Source organism: Coregonus lavaretus (assembly GCF_964263955.1).
Source record: "Coregonus lavaretus genome assembly, chromosome: 20".
NCBI lineage: Eukaryota > Metazoa > Chordata > Actinopteri > Salmoniformes > Salmonidae > Coregonus > Coregonus lavaretus.
The window spans coordinates 20,351,092-20,378,045 of NC_140007.1; the positions used below are offsets into that span (position 1 = coordinate 20,351,092).

Consider the following 26,954-nt stretch of genomic DNA (forward strand, 5'->3'; position numbering starts at 1 on the left):
ATGCGGGTGCGGTGTAAAATATTCACTCCTGTAACAAATTCTTCAAAACATTGGTTCCTAGAAATATAGATTCCACTAGATGGAGCCACACAATATAGTTATAAATATATTTGACTGTATGGGTCTTCTTCTTCTTCTTCTTCTTCTTCTTCTTCTTCTTCTTCTTCTTCTGGATTGGGTTGGCTGATCGCATCCAACTTTCAAGGTGCATACACCATCACCTACTTTTATTGGAGTGTGAGGGCAGTCACAGCCTAAGTACATTAAATTATCTTCAGTAGTCCTGTTCCTCTAAAAAAGTGAAATAGAGCCCTAGACACCACTTCCCTCCCCCCAATACACCACCCAAACCCTAACCAGCCTCAACCCTTTCACACAATGTCTCCCCATCTACGTCATACAATTCACAAAATATCAACACATGCTCCACTGTTTTCTCCCTTACAGTAAAAGTGCAGAAACTGCAGTCGACTGTGGTAATTTGGACACAGTAACTGCAGAATAACTGCAATGTAGTGCAGTTGAACTACAGTTATACTGCACTCTAACTGCAGTTACACTGCAAATTTAATGCAGTAAAAAAAACTGTCTTATTTTGGATGCAGTATTTGCAGAATACTGCACTCTTTTTTCGTAAGGGCTCCACTAAACACTCATCACACAGACCTGTTTCATGCCTCCCCATTATCATCCACAACGTGGCATTCAAACCTGTATGCCCAAACAGTAGTCTACTCCACACAACTTCCTCTCGCCTACATCCCATGCTCCTCACCTCTTCCTTTACTGACCGATATCGGCACGCGATAAAATTGCCTGCCCTTACTACTAGCATCCCACTCCCTTTGCCAAAGATCGAGCCCTTTTGCCCGGATCAAGGACTTGACTTTCCTACGGCCCAGCGGGACCTGAATATCTACCCCTGCCTGATTTAGATATGTTTCCAACATTTTGGTAGGCTATTTGTTAGTCAACTTGTCTATAATTAGATACATGCAAACAAACAAACCCTTGCTCACCAGAATAATGTAATAAATGCAGCTGCGATTTTAGCATGTAAATCTTGGTAGGGCAAACAATTTTTTTTTTTTTTTAGATGCATGCCAGCAAACCCACTACACAACACAACACTAAACAATACATTAATTGCACTATAACGGTGACAAACGGTGCCCAGACACTGTTAGGGCCTACATAAAGCTGTCCCAACAGCAGTCCAAACAGCAGTCCCAACACCTTACCATTGCTACAACTGGCTATCAGCAGAGCCTTGTCTGGCAGCGAAACAGTTCATTCGCCTCATTTACTGCCTTTAAAAAAACATAGCTGATATGGCTGACTTGCTTAAACAAATGAGGTTTCTACTGACAATTGAGATGTACAAACTATGGCATAAGGAGACGACAAGTGGATAAGAGGCAATACGTAATTTCGATGAAGACATTCATGAGCGAGCTAGGACGGACGTAGTAAATATAACTATTTGTTCAGCACTTTTGAAATGTACAGCAACAGAATTCAGAACATGGGCCGTTCTGACAGTATTCTCCCTGTACACCAAGTCAGAACTGTAGGATAAATAAAGGGGGCATATAAGCAGACAATGAAAGCTCTTACAATATTCGATGATTACATTTACCTAAAATAGGCTATAGGCTACATGTGCACCACCAAGTCAGAACAGTAGGCGAAATTAAGAGGGGAAACAGGACCAAATTATTGGGGTGAGGCACATGGGCCACTAACAGTTTACTACACAACATACACTTAGGATTACTTTCTTAGCTACAGTATACATATCTCCCTGGCATATTACATAATTTATGCAGCAGCATACAATACATTTTTGGACTCACCTTGGTGTGCTGTGCTCACTTGAACAGGAAGGTGGCGCGGCAGTCCTTCTTGGGCATATTTTGTCATCAAACTTTGCCATCAAAGTCTGACATTCTCTGGATTTATGGTGCTTTCAAGACAACTGGTCAAATCATGATGACGTCAGTGATCTTCAGGTTGGAGCTCTAGAAAGAGGCCCGAGTTCCCGACTTGCAATTCCGAGTTGGATGACCGTTCAAAACGTATTTTCCCAGTCGGAGCTCGTTTTGTTCCGAGTTCACAATGTTGAATGTTTATCCTTTTAAGCTTGGAAAGGAGACCCTTAAACCCAGACTTGGGACCACACACCCACTCCACTGAATAGCAGGCTAGTGATTGCTTTGCAATGCTTGCAGTTAGCCACTGATTCCTTCCAAACCACTCATTGTTCAATTTGCGATTTCTAACTTGTTGTGTAATGTTTATGTCCAATGGCCGATGAGCACCGATACGTTTTATCTATTATTTATCTTCATATGACAAGGATTAAAAGGGATTTGCCAGTACACTAGCTAAGATTTTTAAAGTATGATGTTGACATGATCAGTCCAATCAAATCTGCTGTAGATATGTGATTTGACGTCATTTTATCGGTGGCAAATGACATTGAGCCTTTTGGATGGGCACTTCTGATGTAACTCTATGGCAGCACCCAAGGGGCTTGAATTGTCGAGCTCTACCCTTTGATTTGGCGGTGACGTAATGTCCCCATGAGTGACAGATCACTGTGACGGCGCAACTAGAGAACATTACTAACCCCTACGCTCCGTATTTTCCGCTGGCTGCCCCACCACCACAGAAAGCACTGACCTAGGCTGAAACACATGCATTTTGGAGATGCCTTAGTCAAGAAACCAAAAAAGAGACCAAGTCGTTTTTTTTAAAACATTGTTTGCAAACTGATATGTGACACGTATTAATGCCAAACTAACATGCAAAACAGGCTTTTTAAAAATGTTTGCTAGAAAGGTGGGGCTCAAAACAATATACCACGGCTAAGGGCTGTTCTTATGTATGACGCAACGCGGAGTGCCTGGATACAGCCATTAGCCGTTGTATATTGTCCATATACCACAAACCCCAGGAGGTGCCTTATTGCTATTATAAACTGGTTACCAATGTAATTAGAACAGTAAAAATAAATGTTTCGTCTGATATACCACAGCTGTCAGCCAATCAGCATTCAGGGCTCGAACCACCCAGTTTATAAATCCTCATTTACCACTTCACCAACAAACATTACTTTTCTGGCCCTCCCTTCTCTTTATTTTCAACTCATTTCACAGCTTTTCTCTTATTGAATTAAACCCTGAGATTGTCCTTTCTTCCACCGTCGATCGATGTTAACTTTTTCTGCCTCTTCCCAAAATAATTTGGCAATTGGCTTGTAAGGGTTTTTGGGGGGCGTAGGCTACAGTTGAAGCTTAGGCTTACTCACTAATGCCAGATAGCCTAAAATAATTAATAAAAAACTCAGTGTAGCCTATAGATATAAATTGCACAAGAATGATACATTTATGGATTTTTTAAGCTATTGTTTTATTTTTATTCAACCTGCCCACCACCCACATGCCCTTCAGCCACACACAATATTTCATGGCCATGACTGCGGGTTATGAGTCAACCCTCACATCAATACTTTGCATGACCATTGGGGCGAGGCTCGGACTTGGAGTTCAACGTCTTCACCACAAGTAATTCATCCCCACTCTCGTCAGGTTCAATTTCTGAGCCATCAGAGACAGCAGAGTACGTTTTGTTGGCCTACTTGGCACCATTCTCTCAACTTCCCTCTACACTCTGCTCTTGTCATTGTTCCTAGCTGTCCATAACCACGTCTATCCATTCTCCTCGCTCATGCAGCGCCTTCATCCGCTGTATTGTTTGCAGAACACGCGCTTATGACCTTTCTCCAATACCAAACTTCTGTTCCTTAGCCCAATTTACTTGTCTGGCTATCTCTGGCCTCCCAATGCTGGCAAAACGTGGGCTACTCTGCATCCGAGTTCTTGCATCAAATATCCTTGACGAGGAATATTTAAGCAATAAGGCCCGAGGGGGTGTGGTATATGGCCAAGGGTTGTTCTTAGTCACGACGCAACGCGGAGTGCCTGGATACAGCCCTTGGCCGTGGTATATTGGCCATATACCACAACCCCCGAGGTGCCTTATTCCTATTATAAACTGGTTACCAACGTAATTGGAGCAGTAAAAATAAATACCACGACTGTCAGCCAATCAGCATTCAGGGCTCCAACCACCTAGTTTATAATTAAGCAATAAGGCATGAGGGGGTGTGGTATATGGCCAATATACCACAGCTAAGGGCTGTTCTTAAGCTAGGCAACGCCGAGTGCCTGGATACAGCCCGTAGCCGTGGTATATTGACCATATACCACAAACCCCCAAGGTGCCTTATTGCTATTATAAACTGGTTCCCAACGTAATAAGAGCAGTAAAAATAAATGTTTTGTCATACCCGTTGTATATGGGTCTGATATACCACGGCTGTCAGCCAATCAGCATTCAAGGCTCGAACAGATCATGCCAATATTCAGTTAAATTCACCAGTAACAGTAGCCTATCTTTTATTGTCTTGCAGTACACAACCATTATCATTGAAGCCAAAACTTGTCCACTGTTTGGGGATTAAGAAAGAGTTTAGGCGAGTGCACTTTTTTAGGTCATGATTTTATTACTCTCAATTGGCTTCCTGCTGTATAATTATTTAGACTACCATATTTATGTAAAAGCTGGTCTAATGCTGGTCTCTCTCTCTCACACACACACACACACACACACACACACTTCAGAGTAGATAAAAGTAAAAAACATTGTATAATAAAATATTTTCAAGAACACATTACAACTGCCAATGGCCATTTACACACATAAAGCAGGAATTGTCAACAGGGCTTTCCTGTGAGACAACATACAAAACGTAATACAGGAAAAGCTGCATGTTAGTGTATAATGAGAATAACAAGATTCAATTGATCATATACAGTATATCTATAAAACAATAAAGACATTCTCACAGTATATCATTTGTTTGAAACAAAATATTGCTTTTTTACAAAATTAACCCTTTTGATTAACATTTTCTTGAGGCAGTTTAGGTTAAAAAAAAAGCTACAGATGACAGGAACCATATTTGAATGTATGCTTCACATGTAATATGTTACAGTGCATGAGTACAAAAACATGGACAAAGTAAGTAACAGATGTAACATTTTCAGTGCGAAGGTGGTAATATACATCAGTTAACTACAACAGGCCTTCTGTCTGCCAAAATATCCACTACATAGCCTCCATTAAAACATAGGCCTTTACAATATGTTAGAGAAAGTGTATTAACAGGTAGACCTATTCAAATACTTAAAAATGTACTGGATACATTTGTGTTTCATGAAAAGAGGAACCATATCAACTTCTTTTTCCCCTTTATAGTGGAGCATGTGTCTCTGAGTCACTGACTGGCTCCAATGCACCAAACACGCTCCACTGTGGTGCTTTGTCAGCTCCAGTCCCAGTCTGTCCATCAGGTCTAAAGGCACAAGTGCTCTATGTCACTCAAAATGGCACTTAAAATGAAGGAGATGATAGGAGCTGGACCACAATGTCACAAGAAAATTCAGCTTCCACTGTGTGCTCAAGGCTGGTATCCAAAATATGGGTCCTCTGAAAAATGACATGCAGTCAAAACATTAAAATCACATGGAGGTCAAAGCACTTATGGTAATATATGAAATATGGAAATATTTACTGTAAATGGTCCTAGATATGGCTGTTGTACCTGCTTGTGGTTGAGCACCTCTATGACAGCCACTGCTATCACAGACGCCAGGGGGACCGATCTCTCCTGTCTGCCCGACTGCTCCTGCGATGCCTGGAGGTCCCGTCTGGCCATCCTCTCCTCTAGGGCCGGGACTGCCCAGCTTGGCCTCTCCTGGGAGACCTGCACAAATACAATCACAAAAACCCTCATCACTAAGTTGACAGCAGCAATGAACCTTTTCGGACCATTTCTTGATTTTTCTGCTCATAGAGTGTACCTGCAAATCCTTTGATTCCCTGTGGTCCCTGGACATTGGGCCCTAAGCTGCCTTTCTCCCCAGGGGCACCTCTACGTCCTGAAGGAAAGAAGGAACCACTGATGAGAGACACTTATCACTTAAGACCAACAATATAACACTACCACCACTAGTAATTATCAATACCATTAGAAGGAAGAGTAGATTTAGAGAAGGGCTAAAACCAAAGGCCTCACCCTGCTCTCCTGGGTATCCAGACTTCCCTGGTTCCCCTCTAGTCCCCAGTCTTCCCTGGTTCCCCCTCTGTCCTGGTGGGCCCTTTCCCCCTGGTATACCAGGCTCTCCTGGGGGACCCACTGGTTCCTCAATGGGCACAGGCTTACGGCTCATCTCATTCAAGAACAAATCCAGCTTCAGCACCTCGTCTGAAAAACAATCCTGAATAAGTCTACATAGATACACACAACTATGTGCACTCACTCAAACATCACCTTACATTAACACAAGTACAGCATTGCAGTACTTACTGTGCACCAGTTGCTCACAGGCCTGTGTGACTAGCTGGAAGATCATTGCCATGGACTGAGGCTCTCCCTAAAACAGAGCATGTCTGTCAATCAACGGGTCAAGAGAGCACAAACACGTTTTCTTGCACATAGACAAACTTGCATTATAAAAACGTACCTTCTCTCCCCTTTCACCCTTATTCCCAGGAAGACCCTGTCAATAGAAAGGGAAACTACAATCAACTAGTTGATAACCACTATCGCTACAAATACAATTTGATTCACCTCAGACAATGGATGATCACTTAATGAGTTGAGAATACTGAAATTGTGTAATGGATTATTGTTGTTTTCAACAGTATATTGGATGCGAAAGTCTCAGGTCATGAAGCTCCGTTTGTCCCTCAGTACTTACTGTAGGCCCCACCCCCCCTAAAGGTCCTCTCTCTCCAACAACCCCTGGGTGTCCTGGCATACCCTGGAAACCCTGAAAACACAGATGGGTGGATTAGGGGAGGAGGAATAGAGAGAGAGATCACTAGTAAACAATGACAAGTATGTCTCTGCTTTACATTCATCCCATTCTTACCCTAGGTCCAGTAATCCCTGGTCCGCCCATGTTCCCCTCAACTCCTCTGATGCCCTGAAAAACACCAAGAGGAGGCAAAGGTCAGGGTCAGAGCTGGCTTCAGACTGATACATATACACTAATAATACAAACACTTGGAGTCTTGAACTCCAGGCATGGTTTGTGGAACTGGGCAAGGATGTGTTTGAATAAGGGTTGAGATTGAGCTCACCTTGGGGCCTGGGGGTCCTTCGTTCCCTTTGGGTCCAGGAGGACCTGGTAAACCCTACAGAAACACAGGGATGAGGATGGAGGAGGGGAGGATGTAAAGGAGATTATTGGGAAGGAGACGGAAGGAAAGTGGAGGGATCAAAGAAGAAAACCATAATGCAAACAACAGCACAGTGAATCAAATGATGAGAGACTGGTAAAGTCAGAATAATATCCTGTTCGGTTTATTAAATGGGAATGTTGTAATTCAGACTCACCTGCCCCCCTGGCTTTCCCACCTCCCCCTTCACACCCCTAGCCCCTGGTGGTCCCTGTAGAGACGGAACGGACAGAGGTCATAAGTGATAAATAATGTTGTAATCGCACAATAGCATGGCACAGATCTGCAATATGCTGACATTGCACACTTGATCACAATAACATATTTTTCCAATTCAAAAGGGCAAACATGATAGATGCATTTAAAAAGCAAGGTAGCACTTTATAAACATGGAGAGCAATAAGGATGCTCTAAAATAACAATTTAAATTCGACCCACCGCTTTGCCCTGAACTGTCAATCCCCGAGGGCCACGATTTCCCAGGGGCCCAAGTACGCCTTCTGACCCCATTTTCCCTGAAGGGCCCATCTCACCCTGAGAAAAACAGGAGTGGTGAACAGAGGTTAAAATATAGGAAGATCTGTCACAATCACATTCTGACAAACATGATAATGTACAGTACATGTGAAAATAGGCTATGATGCAATACAGATGGTGTTCAGCTGTGTATAGTGAATTGTTCAGGTGCTTGTGTATAGGCTTCACAAGTGTTATGAACTCTGACCTTTTGGCCCTCCTCTCCCTTTTCACCCTTTTCTCCACGAGGACCCGGTTTGCCCTAAAAAACAGAGACAAGGATTGTTGCATAATCATCTTAGGATCAGTCATGAAATCATTGCAATTGGCAATCATTTCATAACTACATTTCAGTTAATTTAATCAATTTATTCTGCTTTAATCATAATGTAACATTGTCACACTGTGACTCACAGGAGGCCCAGTGACCCCAGGAGCTCCAGGTATGTCGGAGGTACAGGTGCAGGCATAGGCAGGGGCGGGGCAGCTCTCCTCATCCCTCTGACATAGTCACACAGGCAGGATTACAGTCAATGAAGTTACAGTTATATTCAGGGCAGGACACCAGAGGGCCTCTGCTTCTAATGTATTCATTAACTCCATATTCCTCTACACATCTGTATTTATTTATTTCCCATGACCTTTAATATAGTTACTGTGTGTCACTAACCAGGCCTGGCAGATCACAGCAGGTGTCCTCTAAGACCCAGGTGGTGTTGCACACAATCTCAAAGGACTGCAGCTGGAACTGGAGGAGGTAAAACAGAGAGTCTGGTTACTACAGTATTTGTTATGTGTGGGTAAAAGTAACAGTTTTGTTCCAACTAACCGGGGCAGAGCCGCTGTGTGGCCCACGGGTCTTCATCAGTTTGCCCAGCATCTCAAAGCCGTCAGTGGGCAGAGTCCCCAGGGGCCGCGCGGGCCTCTCACCCACACGCTGGCAGTCCACAGACAGGGATACGCTCACCTGGCTGATAGACAGGTGAATCTGCCAATCACAGGACAGAAGGGTGTGTTAGACCGACTCATGCTGTATGTCACAACCATAGACAATATATTAGAGTTCTATATCTATGGTCACATTCTCTCATCACCATCTAAAACTCAACATTGTCTTGATATTGAACTGTCTCTCGTCCTCTTTTTCTCTCCAGCTTTCTTCCTTCTATTTATCAAGTATTTTTCTCTCTCGTTCACCTTGTGGAAGCTTCCGTAGAACAGCCTGTGGACCTGTGGCTGGTCAAAGGTGAGTTCCTGAACCTCCCCTCTGTAGTCCAGACTGAAGTACAGCAGCAGTTTGCTCACAGCTAGGGGGCACAGACACACAGACACAGAGACACAGAGACACAGAGAGACACAGAGAGACACAGAGAGACACAGAGAGACACAGAGACACAGAGACACACAGAGAGACACAGAGAGACACAGAGAGACACAGAGAGACACAGAGAGACACAGAGAGACACAGAGACACAGAGACACAGAGAGACACAGAGACACAGAGACACAGAGACACAGAGACACAGAGAGACACAGAGAGACACAGAGAGACACAGAGACACAGAGACACAGAGAGACACAGAGACACAGAGAGACACAGAGAGACACAGAGAGACACAGAGAGACACAGAGAGAGAGAGACAGAGGAGGGAGGTGAGAGGAAAAACTGTTTTTGGGGGAAATGATCCACCGTATGATGAGTAAACAAGCTTTCCCCTAAAGTCAGAACAGCGGAGTCCCTGCCCATCTTCCAATAACGTCTGAAACCCTACCTCTTTGAAGAGTGTCTTAAATAACTAATGGCGCCCCTAACCCCCCCCCCAAAAAAAAAGAAAAGGCACTTGCATTTTCCTACTAGTACTGACTTTGCTAAGAAATACTTTGTTGAGGGAAAATGTACTGTGATGTATTTCTGTCTCACCTAGCTATCTTAACATGAATGCACTAATTGTAAGTCGCTAAAAATTTCAAATGTAAACAGCCAGGATGGCTGCAGCAAATTTTGTGAGCACAACAGTAAAAACTACAGTCCTCAACCCCATCCCTCTCCTCAGACTCACGGTCCAGCACCACACCCATCTTGGGCTGGAAGTCGTTGTCAGTGAGTTGCCAGAGGGCAAAGGGCTCCCTGGGGGTGTCCTGTAGCAGACGGAACGCTATACTGATGGTGTGCTCCGGAGAAAAGCCTGCTGGGTGGATGAACCTGTGGATGGGACAATATTGAGATAATTGAACTGTGTGTGTGTGTGTGTGTGTGTGTGTGTGTGTGCCTGTGTGTAAATGTCTCACCCTGTGCTCTGGGTCAGTTGGATGTCTCTGTACACAGTATAGGTGTGTAGAGTATTGAAGACAAAAGGCTCAGCAGCCACCCCCTCCACAGATGAGTAAGCCCTCTGGGTCAGACCAAAAGCCTCCATCATATCGAACCCTGGTGCAGAAACACAGACTGTCTCACACACACCCATGTGTAGATGACAAAAGCTCTTTACTTTACAAACATAATTTCCTTACCTTTTACAATACTGTTTCTGATGGTCACCTCAGGGCATACTGTAAAACAAGAGGGCAGTGTTTAATCACAAACAAAGTTATGTTACAGCACTGTCAGCACACAAACAGCACTGTCAATATAGCTCTGTTCTGTACAAATAACTATAATATAAAGAAGTACCTTCATTGCGAATTGGGTGCAATCTGGGATGAATGGGGATTCTGGCTGGAGCCGATGCTGTAGGGGTCAAAATCCAAACGTTCATGACTTATTTTACATTTACATTTTAGTCATTTAGCAGACGCTCTTATCCAGAGCGACTTACAGTTAGTGAATACATATATATATTTTTTATACTGGCCCCCCGTGGGAATCGAACCCACAACCCTGGCGTTGCAAACGTCATGCTCTATCAACTAAGCTACATCCCTGCCGGCCATTCCCTCCCCTACCCTGGACGACGCTGGGCCAATTGTGCGCCGCCCATGAGTCTCCCGGTCGCGGCCGGCTGCGACAGAGCCTGGATTCGAACCAGGATCTCTAGTGGACCACTTAGACCACTGCGCCACTCAGGAGACTTGTATCTAGTTCTACTTCAATTAATGTGTAATGTTACATTGAGAGTGTTTCACACCGCATCTATCCACTCTATGAATAAGTGAGGATATATCAAGAGGATTGTACCCCAGTGATCGGTTTACATCTACAATGCTGATGTTATACGAACCTGTGGGGTGGAGAATGGAGACTGCAGCGCCCTCTACAGTGTCGAGGCGGGAGTGCACACTGATGCGGTACACAGTCTCTGGCTCCAGCTCAGTGAAACAGTAGCTGCTGCTTGATGCATCCACTATCTCCTGCTTTGTCTGCTTGTCTGGGCTCCCAAACACAGTAGAGACATAGAGAAAAACATACACCACACAAAAAAATAATTGTAAGAAACAGCGATGGATGGTAGCGCAAAAACCAAGATTCCTGACTACCCGAGTAACTTCAAGATGTGCTAGAAAGGTCTTGTTACCTTTGAAAGACTGGATGGCAATGCGGTAACCACTGACTGCTGAAACAGGCCTCCAAGACACACAGATACTGGAGTGATCAGACCTCATCACACTGACACTGCTCACTCGCAGACTGGCTGGAGAAACCGACATACAGAGACAACTGACGGGATGTCTGAGTGTACTAGTGCATGCGAGATCATGCATTCACAGGTGATAGACTATTAATGACAAATGAGTGTGTCAGACAGACTCACTGGTTTTGCCCTGTGCCGAGGCACTCCCTCCCTCTCGGTTGCGGTACTCTGCAGTGACCAGGATGCTGTAGCGTGTGTCAGGTAGCAGGGTCTGCAGCAATGTCCGTCTCTCACTGCCTGAAACCAACTCCTGCAGGGGCATAACAACACTGTGACAACCTAACCTAACCTGTGTGTGTGTGTGTGTGTGTGTGTGTGTGTGTGTGTGTGTGTGTGTGTGTGTGTGTGTGTGTGTGTGTGTGTGTGTGTGTTACTCACAGTGCTCTCCTGTGTCTCTCCTCCCGTCAGGGCGGTGTAGGAGACATGGTACTGCAGTACATGGGCATTGGGAGGAACCCAGCTCACCAGAAGACTAACTGCAGTCTCCTCTGAGATGGACACACTGGAAGGGCCGCCACCTGACACTATGATATAGGCACATAACACATTAATACATGATCTTTATGCTGAAAACTACAACAGTACATCCCAATATTACATATTGATCTGATTAACATCTCCAGGTCTGAAACAATGGGAGTATTCTGTACTCACAGGTGCTGTACCGTATAGCCACAGCCTCACTCTGTGCTCCATCAGCGTAGAGGGCAGACAGTGAGATCTGATACTCCTTATCGTCCTGCACCCCCTCCAATATGGCCCCCTCGCTGTCCCCATCCACCCTCAACTGGAACACACACAGCAAATGTAATACTAAAATACATGCAACACAGCATTGTATTGGCAATTAAATACGGTGAGTCTTAGTAGTCATAACAGACAAGCTGAGGTTCCTCCACATTCTGTACCTGTCTGAGGTCCCCTCCACTGAGTGAGATCCATTTGATCAGGTAGGAGACAACATCATCTGCGGCTGACTCCCATCGAACTGTGATGTCACTTCCTGAGAAGTTTGTGACTCTGAGATCAGAGGTGGCTGGTACCCTCACTGACAGATATAGAGACACAGAGAGAGGGGAGGGGGAGAAACCACAATCTCTGTCACATGCACAGGTCATGTCTGGATGTTGAAATGCGTGTGTGTGTGAAGCGTTAGGTTTCATGATCTTACATGTGGTGACGTTGGCTGTGAGCGGTGAGGACAGGCCCTGCTCAAACTGGGACTGCACCGACACCAAGTATCTAGACAGAGAGGACAGGTTCTGTAGCAGCACTGAGTTCACACCTGTCACCTCCACCTGGGAGGGAGGAGAGAGGAGAGATAGTCAATCAATCAAGGAAACCTCTTAAAATAAATCATTTTCATTGAGTAGTATGTCTGTTTTATTCCACAGTAGTTAAATGGTGAACACCTGTTTGACGTCACTGCCATGGTTGGTGCTGCAGGTGATTCTGTGACCGGGAACGTCGACCACTCCAGGAACCCAGCTGACCCTGACCATGCTGTGGCTCACCATGGGAAACTTCATACTCACAGGGGAGGGCAACGGGTCTACAGAGAGAGAGAGCGAGAGGATGCAGAGAGAGGGATAGAAAGAGAATGATGGAAAGGACTTCACGCATATCTTTCAAACATACCAGTATTGTAACACTGTCTGGGTTAACAAATAATTAATAAAAAGGTTGATTGAATGTTCATTAATAACAGGCAGTGATGACTCCCTCACATGTGGTGGCAATGGCGGTGACAGGGTCACTGGGGTCCTCGTCATACAGGGCGTACAGGGTGACAGAGTAATCTGTCACTGGCATCAGACCACCCAGCACCACATCAGTCTGGTCTGCCCCAAACTTCACCTGGGACAGGGATTTAACATACACCCATCAACGTGAGGAAACACAAAATGATCCTACCACACACACATCCCTCTGCCATCATCCAGTAACCTCACCTCCTTGGCATCATCGGGCTCTCCGTGGCTGAGGGAGGAGTAGAGGACCATATACTGAGTGGCCCCCGCCGCGGCCCTCCAACGCACCCTCAGACTGCTGGGGGACGAGGGGGTCACCTCCAGACCTTCCGGCATGGCCAGGGGCACTGATGACCCAGGAGAGGAGAGAAAGAGAGGGAAGGAAGGAGAGGGTAGAGAGAGAGAGAATGTATCAGAAGTTATTTCTATGGTTTCGTCTAGTTATTTGAATTATGAAGTACATCATATTTGAGGAATGTGTCAGATGGGTTGTGCCTTACATGTGGTGACGGTCCCTCTGAGGGCCAGACCAACATTGTCATCGTAGACAGGGAAGATTGATATGTGGTAGTGAGTCTGGGAGGAGAGTCCACCCAACAGCACACTGGAGACGGTCCCATTCACAACCACCTGAACACATAAATCACAGGGATCAAGTCACTCACAGCCAAAACCACCAAATAGCTACATGTTTACACAACTGCTTTTTTTCCATGACTAAAGTTCTAGAGCTCCATAACTGCAATGACTTGTAAATGCCGACATTCATGAGAACATTCTGTCTGTCTCTGACCTCCTGTGGGCTCTGTCCCTCAGCGCTGTGGAACACCACTCTGTACTGCAGGACGGGACGGGTAGGTCCAGTCCAGCTCAGCTGCACCTCCCTGGGGCCCAGCTCAGAGAACTCCAGGTTTGTGGGGCTGGGGTAGGACAGCACAGGGTCCTCTGTCGGCCTTTCGTTTCCTGCGCAGTAAACAGAGAATGAGGAAACTTGACTTGGTATTTTCTCACTCTGTGAAGATATAATGTTTCTTGGCATTTCTCATTGCCTTTGCCACAAATGGACTTATGTCAGGTTGTGAGAGTTTATACAAACATATGAATGTACTGAAGTACTAAACTCACTCTTCGCAATGCTGCGCTCCTCTATCTTCCCACAGAGGATGTGCACCAGTCGGTCCACCAGTTTGCTGAGCAGAGGGAAGTCATTCACATTGTAGACGTTGAGCTCCAGAGGCTCCGACGCCACCTGCCTCAGCTCGGATTCGTCTGCGTTCTTCACACCTGAGAGAGACAGGGACAGGCCTTTTTTCACACGGCAATACATTCATGTACAGACACACACAAATTACTGACAAACACAACCATGCATAAACAACATGCAAAAACAAACAAACAAAGCCATACAAACACCTGTACTTCCCGTACTCTCTATTATGCGAACTAAACCCTCCAGAGTAACAGGCTGCACCACCAGGGTAGATCTCACCTACAGCGATGATCTCCACGCCTTTGTTCTTCAGCCGGTTGGCTGCAGCGATGGCGTCGTCCTGCGACTTCCCATCCGTCAGGAGGATCAGGAATCGAGGGGTGTCCGGCCTCGCCCCCGACTCTTGTCTCAGGTTCTCCTCCAGGACATGCAGCAGAGCCTGGCCTGTGAAGGTGTTGCCTCCCTTGTATCTGAAGTTCCTGACTGCCTCCAGCAGCTGCTCTTTGGTAGTGAAGTTATTGAGCTGCCACTCTGTGCGAGGGTCTCCACTGTACTGAGAAAGGGCTGGGAAACGGAGGGGCAATAAACTGTTAATAGCACTCCACACGACAGTTATTGGTGTCCCGTAAAGTCAAAAGCTAATAGAGGAGAGTTCTGTTATAGACCTAGTAAATGCAGCTGCAGAAACTGGAAAGTGGCCAAAACCACCAGGATTTAGATTAAAGAAAATGTACAAAGAATCCTTAACATCAAAATACTTTTGCCTGGGGAGGTCTTATATATGTGGTTTATTATTGTATTAATTATGCAATCACATCACACACCCTTTTATAAGAAACACAAAACGCAAATTCAGCAGAAAGAGTCTGCTGTGTCTCACCTATCTGCACCCTGTCTGGGCCGATATGGAAAGGCGTAACTAGACCCTCCAGGAAGTCCCTGACACGTCTGAAGTTGGTGCGTCCGATGCTCCAGGAGCCGTCCACCAACATGACCACATCAGCAGCTGCTGTCGTGTCACACTCAAAGGCCTTCCGAGTGGACACCACTGGATTAATGAAGAAACACTCTTAAAATCAAGAAACTGGCTGATCCAAACTAAGGAGAATGCATTCATAGTAGTATTAGAAGTAGTAGTAGGTAGGTGTGTGTGTGTGTGTGTTACAGAGGATTACAGGGGAGTGGGAGCACATTCCTGCCCTAGAGGCCCTATCATTATCCTGTCCTCTATGTGTTCCCCTCCTCAGGAAACGCTGTCATCAGATCTGAAATAGCCACTAACTGGAATATTTTTTATACGATTGCAGTGCTGAGGATGACAAAGGAAGGCCCGAACTCCTCTTCTAGGACTTAACTTTATCCTTTAGCGCTAGAAGAGTGTGCATATTAAGGGCTCTGAATAGGGTACTTCACTTACAACACTGAAAATACATTAACAGCCAGGCGTTTTAAACAAAAACATTTTGCCTGGTACATCTTGGAGAAGTAATAGTTATTGTGTTTTTACAAACTGTTTGCTGTAGGTGGGATGGATGGGAGTTGGTGTACCTGTGACAGGCTGGGTGGGGATTGTCTTCCTGAGTTTCTCCCTGTCTGAGTTCTCATCCTCTACTGGTTTCCCCTGAGTTGTCCCTTGCTCCTCCTTATTGTCCACCTTGGAGCGATTCTTCTCTTTCTTCTTCTTCCTCTTCTCTTTGGGAGCCTTCTCTGTCACCAAGTCATTATTCTGGGTAGTTGTTACTGGAGTAGTTGGAGGTTCTACAGAAACACAATTTGACAGATGGTCGTGTTAAAGAAACAAAGTCTATGACAGAAATTACAATAGCATAATCATTTCTGGACACCAGTTCTTATATGATGACATAAACATTCAGTTACAGGTCATAGTAATATCCAATCTCCAGTTCTTATGAGACATTGTTAAGATACAGGGAACTAGTAAACCCCTGTTGGACAGTCCCTTATCCCACACCCCATGTCCACTCCCTGTTTCCTCTCAGCCCTGTTTCTCTCCAGTGCAGTGCATATCCTAGGCCAGGACAGGACAGGGCAGATTACAGCTGTGGCACTGCAGCAGGGCTCTCATTACAGAACACTGGCGCCTCTCCAGGCTCCTGCCCCCACCCTCCCAGTTAAACACACACATAATGACAGAGCCCATGGCGGAACAGAGAGGAGCACATATTAATATCAACTATGGGGAGGCATTGTGTTTTTTATTTTCTAAGTGCCACTGTTTCCACCCACAACCAAAGCAATTATCAGACCTGAACATATTCGATACGGTATGCCTACCTTTTGCCAAAAGCACTGTAGTGTGACGTATATAATTACGACAGTAAACAAGAAGTGAAATAACCCTCAAAACATAAAATCCTGTTACAGCACATTACTTGCAGAACTGATTGAGGATGACCATTATATTCACTTCAGTGCTTATTGGCCAGAGTAAGATTCTTGGGCATTGCTCTACGGCCCTCAAATTCAAATCTGGACCTCAAAACCAGTTCCACTGCTTTTTTCCCCATTCTTCCCCTCTAATCAGAGACAGATTTAGACCTGTCAACCGGTAGGTTCCATTAATTATTAAGTAAAACAGAGGTAATCTGGACCTCATAGGTTAAGATTTGAATACCCCTGCTCTACAGTGTAAAATCCTTTGACCTAAAAGCCCTACCTGTAGCGGTGGTGGTTGTCGGCTCATGGTAGACTACAGTGGGTACAGCTCGCAGGGCCTCTATGGGGTCATCCAGTTCACCTGACCCTGACCCCCCTGGCAGGGCCTTCCTCCGCTGTTCACGACTGCCACTACGGACCAACTCCTCCTCTCGCAAGCCCTCAACTGGCAGGATACAGGGAGGAGAGCAAAGGGACAGAAGAGAGGAAATGGAGCCATGGATAGACGAAGGAGGAAAAGATGGTGGAAGAGAAATGACAGCAGTGGTTGGAGAGGAAGAGGAGGAAGAAGAGGAATTTGAGAAGGAAAGGCGAAATGTGGAACAATAGTGGATGAGTAAATGAATCAAAATAATTGTACATTCTACACAATAAACATAGCATTTTTATGCAGAGCTTGACAAAAAGAAATGCCAGCACATACAGTCGTGGTCAAAAGTTTTGAGAATGATGCAAATACTAATTTTCACAAAGTCTGCTGCCTCAGTTTTGATGATGGCAATTTGCATATACTCCAGAATGTCATGAAGAGTGATCAGATGAATTGCAATTAATTGCAAAGTCCCTCTTTGCCATGAAAATTAACTTAATCCCAAAAAAACATTTCCACTGCATTTCAGCCCTGCCACAAAAGGACCAGCTGACATCATGTCAGTGATTCTCTCGTTAACACAGGTGAGCGTGTTGACGAGGACAAGGCTGGAGATCACTCTGTCATGCTGATTTAGTTAAAATAACAGACTGGAAGCTTTAAAAGGAGGGTGTTGCTTGAAATCATTGTTCTTCCTCTGTTATCCATGGTTACCTGCAAGGAAACACGTGCCGTCATCATTGCTTTGCACAAAAAGGGCTTCACAGGCAAGGATATTGCTGCTAGTAAGATTGCACCTAAATCAACCATTTATCGGATCATCAAGAACTTCAAGGAGAGAGGTTCAATTGCTGTGAAGAAGGCATCAGGGCGCCCAAGAAAGTCCAGCAAGCGCCAGGACCGTCTCCTAAAGTTGATTCAGCTGCGGGATCGGGGCACCACCGGTGCAGAGCTTGCTCAGGAATGGCAGCAGGCAGGTGTGAGTGCATCTGCACTTACAGTGAGGCAAAGACCTTTGGAGGATGGCCTGGTGTCAAGAAGGGCAGCAAAGAAGCCACTTCTCTCCAGGAAAAACATCAGGGACAGACTGATATTGTGCAAAAGGTACAGGGATTGGACTGCTGAGGACTGGGGTAAAGTCATTTTCTCTGATGAATCCCCTTTCCGATTGTTTGGGGCATCCGGAAAACACCTTGTCCAGAGAAGACAAGGTGAGCGCTACCATCAGTCCTGTGTCATGCCAACAGTAAAGCATCCTGAGACCATTCATGTGTGGGGTTGCTTCTCAGCCAAGGGAGTGGGCTCACTCACATTTTTGCCTAAGAACACAGCCATGAATAAAGAATGGTACCAACACATCCTCCGAGAGCAACTTCTCCCAACCATCCAAGAACAGTTTGGTGACGACCAATGCCTTTTCCAGCATGATGGAGCACCTTGCCATAAGGCAAAAGTGATAACTAAGTGGCTCGTGGAACAAAACATCGACATTTTGGGTCCATGGCCAGGAAACTCCCCAGACCTTAATCCCATTGAGAACTTGTGGTCGATCCTCAAGAGGCGGGTGGACAAACAAAAACCCAGAAATTCTGACAAACTCCAAGCATTGATTATGCAAGAATGGGCTGCCATCAGTCAGGATGTGGCCCAGAAGTTAATTGACAGCATGCCAGGGCGGAATGCAGAGGTCTTGAAAAAGAAGGGTCAACACTGCAAATATTGACTCTTTGCATAAACTTAATGTAATTGTCAATAAAAGCATTTGACACTCATGGAATGCTTGTAATTATACTTCAGTATACCATAGTAACATCTAACAAAAATATCTCATAACACTGAAGCAGCTAATTTTGTGAAGACCAATACTTGTGTCATTCTCAAAACTTTTGACCACGACTGTACACAGCGCCATGAAAAGGGCAAATGTTGCCTGGAGAAAATGGTAAGTGTGACAGCAAATTGAGTATGACATTTCCATGGAAACAACAAGTGGGGCTGGGGGTTTGAGAAGAGAGGCCAGGAAGGAGCTCCCAGACTAGGATAATTATTGAATGATAGCCAGATATTTTACAGTCAACACCAAAGTCTGACTTGTCCCAACGCGCTTCCCTTGACACAGTAACCCACTATCACTGAAAGGCTGGCAACAATAAGAAACATTTTGAAGGGCACTTTGTTCCTATAACAGTTGGTACATCAACCAGCTTTCCATTCAACCTTTTTATGCGAGTAAAGTACGTCGGATAAAAAATGTCATGACAGGCCTGATGTCAACAAAACTTTCCAAATGTCAACAAAACAAAATACGCTAGACAAGGTGGGATCTTTTTGTGTCGGTGGAAACGCCTTTAAGAGCAAATATAGATATAATAACCATCATATCGAAGTAAATAAACTTGGAGTCACGCGATGACATGTGTGGTCCTTCCACTACGACAAGTCGGGAAAGCATGCAGTTTATTAGGCTACAGATGAAATAAATGATGATGAACTTCACAGGGGTGGTGAAAGTGCACGGGGAGGAGCTTGATGCTCCTTTCCAATAAATATCGAGGGTCTTATTCTGGTGACATGATAATCGATGCTTGGCTGCCGTTTGACAAATAAAAATAACCTTGCTCTTTTGTCCATAATAATAATCTCATCATGTACAGGGTGGTTGGCTACAGCCCACGTGCAAACACCAGAGTGGGCACACTTACTATATAACGCAATTTTGTTTTGTGAGAAAACCATCAGTAACGTTGAAAATGCGATAGAAACCCATTTAACTTGTATTTTTTATTCAGTACATGGGAATTTAACGGCAAAAGGCAGTGTATGTGCACTATGTCATCTGCAACCTTTTATCTGCAACATGTCAATTTGATGGAATCATCTCTGGAGGGAAAACGCGCATATTGTTTTTATGCAGATTTTAGAACGTTTGCATGAAAATCTGTCGCCAATTGGATGGAAACCTAGCTTCTGTCTCCCTCCCGCAATAATCACAACATGTATTACAGACAGTCCCTTGTGAAAGACAGGCTGATAGAGGTGTGTGTGTGTGTGGTTTCATGTAATGGAATGATACGGAAGTGTTCACACACATTAAAATGTGAAAGGCACACAGGTATTCAGAAATTCCCAAATTACTGGGAAAAGGCTGTGCGTGATGACTGCAAATGTCTGAAAAACTGAGAGCGGGTGTTGTGTCTATAAAGGCTTATTTTCTCAACCCACAGCCATAATATGTTTTGTCACCTGACAGAGAATAACAGTTGCTTTTTGATGACCAGTTTACCATCCAGAGAAAAAGTGAATTTGGGCGGCAGGTAGCGTAGTGGGTAAGAGCGTGGTGCCAGTAACCGAAAGGTCGCTGGTTCTAATCCCCGAGCCGACTAAGTGAAAAATCTGTCGATGTGCCCTTAAGCAAGGCACTTAAACCTAATTGCTCCTTTAAGTCGTTCTGGATAAGAGCATCTGCTAAATGTCAAATGTAAATGGTAAAGCCCACACAGGTCAACTGCGGTTTTTAAAAGGGATTTCCCCAAATTCCTAAATGCTTTGAGAATTCCTACAGTAGTGGGCATGAGGGCCTATGTCCTCACTCTTGATCTTTGTATCTGTACATCTCTCCTTTGCTGTGCCCCTCACTCTCTCCTTCTCAGTACAGTAGTCATCATCTTTCTCTAACATGTTACTCTTTCCTTCTCACTTTCATTTCCCCATACCAGTCATTCCATACATTCACCCAACCTCCCACTCCATCGAATACTCCCTCCTGTCCTCCCTTAAGCTATCCCTCTCTGGCTCTTTATCCATCTTCCTCCTGTCCTTCACACTCTTAATTTCATAGTCTCTGCTTCCTCTATAATACTAAACCTACTCATTATTCACATCCACCTTTCCAATCTCCCTCCGGCATTCCATTCCTCCTCCCTCTCCCTCTTAAGTCCTCTGCATTCATTCCTTCTCCCCCTGTTCTTCCTCCTCGCCTCTCCTTCCTTTTCAACACTCCCTCTCCCCTGCCGTCTCTTACTGGTGAAGCGTCTCTTGGCGATGAGTTTCTCCAGGGTGCCGTTAAGCACTAGGACCTGAAGGGCGTATTCCTGGCTGGAGTCCAGACCTGCCACTGTAGCCCGGCCACGCGTGGTAGTCAGCATCAGCTCTGGCTGGGGCACCTCTGGAGGACAGAGATAAACACATCAGACAGTCTCTCAGATTGTTACAGAAGTGAGAGAGCAACTGACAGAGACACACATACATACTGCTGGTGTTACCACAACAAATGCTAGAAAGAGATAGTGAGCAGACAAAAAGACAACAAATCAACAAGGAAGAGAGACGACTGTTATCCTATTGTTCTATAGTAAAGAATGTGTGCGAGTCATGACCCAGAAGGTGGTTGGATAAGCCACAGCATATCTCCCTAAGCGATCAGGTGACAGCCTCCACAGCCAGGTGTGTTTGCACTGCAGCAGCCAAAACACAAAAAATATCAATTGTTCCTTGAGGCTTTGTTTACAACATCAACTGAGCCAGATATACTATACTCCTTTTCCCTCTTCTAGCCCACTGCCACATCTCTTCATCGTCCCCATCTCTCCAAAATCCCTAATGTCCCCTCGTGCTTCTTTCATAAATTAGAGTGAGCAGGTGTTTACTAGCCAGTGGCCAGGGCTTTGATCAACTCTGGCTCCAGATGTCATGGAGTTAAGTGGGAGGGACAGCATGGAAGCTTTATTAGGGCGGCAGGTACCTTAGTGGTTAAGAGCGTTGTGCCAGTAACCAAAAGGTCGCTGGTTCTAATCCCCGAGCTGACTAGGTGAAATATGTCGATGTGCCCTTGAGCAAGGCACTTAATCCTAATTGCTCCTGTAAGTCGCTCTGGATAAGAGCATCAATGACATAAAAAACAAGAAAACAAAACAATAAATAAAAGAAACTATTAAAAATATATATATATATTTTTTTTTTTATTGTGGCGAACAGGCAGCTGGGTGGGAAATTTCCAGAAGGCCAACCATCTCTGCAGCACTCCACCAATCAGGCCTTTATGGTAGAGTGGCCAGACGGAAGCCACTTCTCAGTAAAAGGCACGACAGCCCATTTGGAGTTTGCCAAAAGGCACCTAAAGACTCTCAGACCATGAGAAACAAGATTCTCTGGTCTGATGAAACCAAGATTGAACTCTTTGGCCTGAATGCCAAGCGTCACATCTGTAGGAAACATGGCACCATAAACTACGGTGAAGCATTATGGTGGCAGAATCATGCTGTGGGGATGTTTTTCAGCAGCAGGGACTGAGAGACTAGTCAGGATCGAGGCAAAGATGAACGGAGCTAAGTACAGAGAGGTCCTTGATGAAAACCTTCTCCAGAGCTCTCAGGACCTCAGACTGTAGCGAAGGTTCACCTTCCAACAGGACAGCGACCCTAAGCACACAGCCAAGACAACGCAGGAGTGGCTTCGGGACAAGTCTCTGAATGTCCTTGAGTGGCCCAGCCAGAGCCCTGACTTTTAAATCTGATCAAACATCTCTGGAGAGACCTGAAAATAGCTGTGCAGCGACGCTCCCCATCCAACCTGACAGAGCTTGAGAGGATCTGCATAGAAGAATGGGAGAAACTCCCCAAATACAGGTGTGCCAAGCTTGTAGCATCATACCCAAGAAGACTCGAGGCTGTAGTCACTGCCAAAGGTACTTCAACAAAGTACTGAGTAAAGGGTCTGAATACTAATGTAAATGTAATATAAATTAGCACGTTTTGCTTTGTCATTATGGGGTATTGTGTGTAGATTGATGAGGGGAAAAAAAATAAAATTAGAATAAGGCTGTAACCTAACAAAATGTGGAAAAAGTCAAGGGATCTGAATACTTTCCGAAGGCACTGTATATACTGTACAATACTCTATATACTGTAAGTAAGTGCTACTTGGTCTTGGTTAAATATGGAATCCGTAGTATCGTAGGAGGAAACAGCACCACTGTCCGCCCCATGGCCGTTGTTATTGATTTTGTTTGATTGCCATGGCCGTTGTTATTGATTTTGTTTGGTTGACGAACCAGAGGTGGGGAGCATCGCTAATCAATGTAAAAAAAAAAATGCAGTACATATGCTGCTGTTCTAACGCGCATGCAATGATGTCAGATGAAAAAAAAACACTGTTTGTTCGTTGTTTGCAGTAACTTCTTTGTTGTTGTAATATCGCAAACGGACGTGACAGTTTCACCATTAAGGATTCCAGATTGAAGTCATTGTGACCCAACATTGTCAACTCTTAGTTAGAATCAACTCTTCTCAACCTCACAGTACACACCAGTACTGCTGTCTCACCTGAGATGGGCTTCACGCGGACCTTGTATCCCTGGACAGGCCCATCAGCCTCCTTCCACTTCATCTGCAGCCGATCCTCAGACAGCACTGTCAGTTTCAGACGCCCTGCAGTGTAGGCAACACACGCACCCACGTTAGAAATAGGTCCACATCTAATATCAAATCAATCAGACAATCAACAATCCGACTGCTATTCACAAGTATACCCGCCAGAACACAGAACAAAATAAGCAACTTGTGATTGGAACAACTGATTTTTCTCTCACACAGACAAAAGCATAATCAACACTAGGCACTTGAAACATGAACATCTATGTAGTGATTACTTGTTGTGAGAGACCAACTGAGCTGTGTTGGCAGGGCTGTGTATCTGCTGGGGATGTGATTCTGGGTATGAGTATGGCGATGAACTTGGCAATGGGTGGTGGTGGTGGGGTGCTGTTCTAAGATCAAACTACTAAAAAATGAATTTTTAATAGGTTCTAAACCTTTTTCAGACCTCCAATTTTGGAAAGGGAGCCTCTTCCTCCTTCTCCAATCAAATCAGTCTCTTGTTTTCGGCTAATCTCCATAATTTCCAACGAGGGCATCCCCAACAATCCTCTTCTTTCATGTGTCACTCTCTGTCCTCCTCTCTCCTCTCCAGCTGCCCGTCTGCTCAAAGCAGGCCTTGTGTTCTCCACTGGGATAGCAAGAGGGACAGGAAATCCGTTTAGGGCCTGAGGTTGAAGGTCAGTTTGAAGGCACCTTATACACGACGTCATGGGGAAAACGGAAGAAATTGTAGAGGAGCGCAGACATGAATCATAGCACTTACTGTTGATGCCTGACATTAGCCACTGTCTTCATTCAGAGAGGTGGGGGTGGGACAGGGGTAAGGGGCAAGGGTCTCTGTTCACATGGAAATGCTTTAGTAGTGTCCCACTGTCCCTGCATCTACTTCTGGCAGAGGATCAGAGGGGATCTGGAGACTGGGGTCAATGCCCCACACTCCCATGAATAACAACAACAGCCCAGAGATCATCAGCCATGACTGCACTGGGAGCTCTGAGATTGAGCACTGTTGCATACTGATAAAGAAACATAAAAACGGTACACTGAAAAATCTGGCAAAATTAAATTTCTTGTTTAAACCTATGACTAACATCAGCCAATATCCAACCATTATTATATTATATGATTATCGGACATACAGTGAGGGAAAAAAGTATTTGATCCCCTGCTGATTTTGTACGTTTGCCCACTGACAAAGAAAGGATCAGTCTATAATTGTAATGGTAGGTTTATTTGAACAGTGAGAGACAGAATAACAAAATAAAAAAATCCAGAAAAATGCATGTCAAAAATGTTATAAATTGATTTGCATTTTAATGAGGGAAATAAGTATTTGACCCCCTCTCAATCAGAAAGATTTCTGGCTCCCAGGTGTCTTTTATACAGGTAACCAGCTGAGATTAGGAGTACACTCTTAAAGGGAGTGCTCCTAATCTCAGCTTGTTACCTGTATAAAAGACATCTGTCCACAGAAGCAATCAATCAATCAGATTCCAAACTCTCCACCATGGCCAAGACCAAAGAGCTCTCCAAGGATGTCAGGTACAAGATTGTAGACCTACACAAGGCTGGAATGGGCTACAAGACCATCGCCAAGCAGCTTGGTGAGAAGGTGACAACAGTTGGTGCGATTATTCGCAAATGGAAGAAACACAAAATAACTGTCAATCTCCCTCGGCCTGGGGCTCCATGCAAGATCTCACCTCGTGGAGTTGCAATGATCATGAGAACGGTGAGGAATCAGCCCAGAACTACACGGGAGGATCTTGTCAATGATCTCAAGGCAGCTGGGACCATAGTCACCAAGAAAACAATTGGTAACACACTACGCCGTGAAGGACTGAAATCCTGCAGCGCCCGCAAGGTCCCCCTGCTCAAGAAAGCACATATACAGGCCCGTCTGAAGTTTACCAATGAACATCTGAATGATTCAGAGGAGAACTGGGTGAAAGTGTTGTGGTCAGATGAGACCAAAATCGAGCTCTTTGGCATCAACTCAACTCGCCGTGTTTGGAGGAGGAGAAATGCTGCCTATGACCCCAAGAACACCATCCCCACCATCAAACATGGAGGTGGAAACATTATGCTTTTGGGGTGTTTTTCTGCTAAGGGGACAGGACAACTTCACTGCATCAAAAGGGATGATGGACGGGGCCATGTACCGTAAAATCTTAGGTGAGAACCTCCTTTCCTCAGCCAGGGCATTGAAAATGGGTCGTGGATGGGTATTCCAGCATGACAATGACCCAAAACACACGGCCAAGGCAACAAAGGAGTGGCTCAAGAAGAAGCACATTAAGGTCCTGGAGTGGCCTAGCCAGTCTCCAGACCTTAATCGCATAGAAAATCTGTGGAGGGAGCTGAAGGTTCGAGTTGCCAAACGTCAGCCTGGAAACCTTAATGACTTGGAGAAGATCTGCAAAGAGGAGTGGGACAAAATCCCTCCTGAGATTTGTGCAAACCTGGTGGCCAACTACAAGAAACATCTGACATCTGTGATTGCCAACAAGGGTTTTGCCACCAAGAACTAAGTCATGTTTTGCAGAGGGGTCAAATACTTATTTCCCTCATTAAAATGCAAATCAATTTATAACATTTTTAACATGCGTTGTTCTGGTTTTTTTTGTTGATATTCTGTCTCTCACTGTTCAAATAAACCTACCATTAAAATTATAGACTGATCATGTCTGTCAGTGGGCAAACGTACAAAATCAGCAGGGGATCAAATACTTTTTTACCTCACTGTAAACTGCTTAGTGTGTGTGTGTGTGTGTGTGTGGCAACAAAAAGGAGTGACTGAGTTCACATTAGTGTCCTGAGAGTGTAATTGCTAACATGAGTCTGCATGTCAGACAGACAGTCTAGAGAGATTGCACAATGCCAGGGGATTTGTATGCTTCTACAGCTAGAGCAAAATAGCCATTGAATACCACGGTCACATGGTATATACATGATCTGATAAATAGTAGTGATGATGTATTAGTAATGAAGTACATGGTACCTTGGCTATGGACTCCAGAGGTCATTAGCAGCAGGAGGGTGACCAGGTAAGGCACCATCAGCGCTGGGCAGCCAGGTCGGAGGCAGTGAAGAGGCATGATGACTACAACCTGGAAACTTGAAAAAGGAAGGCAGACAATGGGCATAGTTAATAGCTAATAGTATAGTTAATAATGATTTGATTATTGCCAATATTGGTGAGTACTATGCATAGGCCAAAACCTGTGGGTGCACAAATGAGGATTTGTCTAAAACCATTTTGTAAAACTTTAATCTCGAAGAAACCCACTCAAGCAAATTGAAAAGGCAGGTAGTGTGCCTAGGGCTGGCACAATTACCGTATAACCAACAGTTATGGATGAAGACAGTCTTTTTTTTGGGGGGGGGGGACAA

At 44.9% G+C, this 26,954-nt stretch overlaps 1 protein-coding gene across 1 annotated transcript; it reads right to left on the reverse strand.

Annotated features, from left to right (window-relative positions):
• Nucleotides 1–4,546: 4,546 nt before the first annotated feature.
• On the reverse strand, nt 4,547–26,659 carry LOC311147746 (collagen alpha-1(XX) chain-like; the record flags this gene model as incomplete). The annotated part of the gene is made up of 40 exons (XM_084184517.1): nt 4,547–5,556; nt 5,672–5,833; nt 5,931–6,008; nt 6,146–6,334; nt 6,437–6,503; nt 6,594–6,629; nt 6,831–6,902; nt 7,005–7,058; nt 7,216–7,269; nt 7,472–7,525; nt 7,753–7,848; nt 8,039–8,092; nt 8,245–8,331; nt 8,501–8,578; nt 8,660–8,818; nt 9,028–9,137; nt 9,891–10,033; nt 10,120–10,258; nt 10,342–10,380; nt 10,502–10,558; nt 11,049–11,195; nt 11,343–11,459; nt 11,580–11,709; nt 11,838–11,983; nt 12,114–12,246; nt 12,368–12,507; nt 12,631–12,757; nt 12,872–13,011; nt 13,187–13,316; nt 13,412–13,557; nt 13,711–13,840; nt 14,004–14,173; nt 14,336–14,494; nt 14,700–14,984; nt 15,301–15,468; nt 15,969–16,178; nt 17,098–17,262; nt 21,209–21,352; nt 23,508–23,612; nt 26,563–26,659. The coding sequence occupies 40 exons, from the start codon at nt 26,657–26,659 to the stop codon at nt 5,528–5,530; spliced, it is 4,746 nt and encodes a 1,581-aa protein (XP_084040643.1). The 3' UTR covers nt 4,547–5,527.
• Nucleotides 26,660–26,954: the final 295 nt, after the last annotated feature.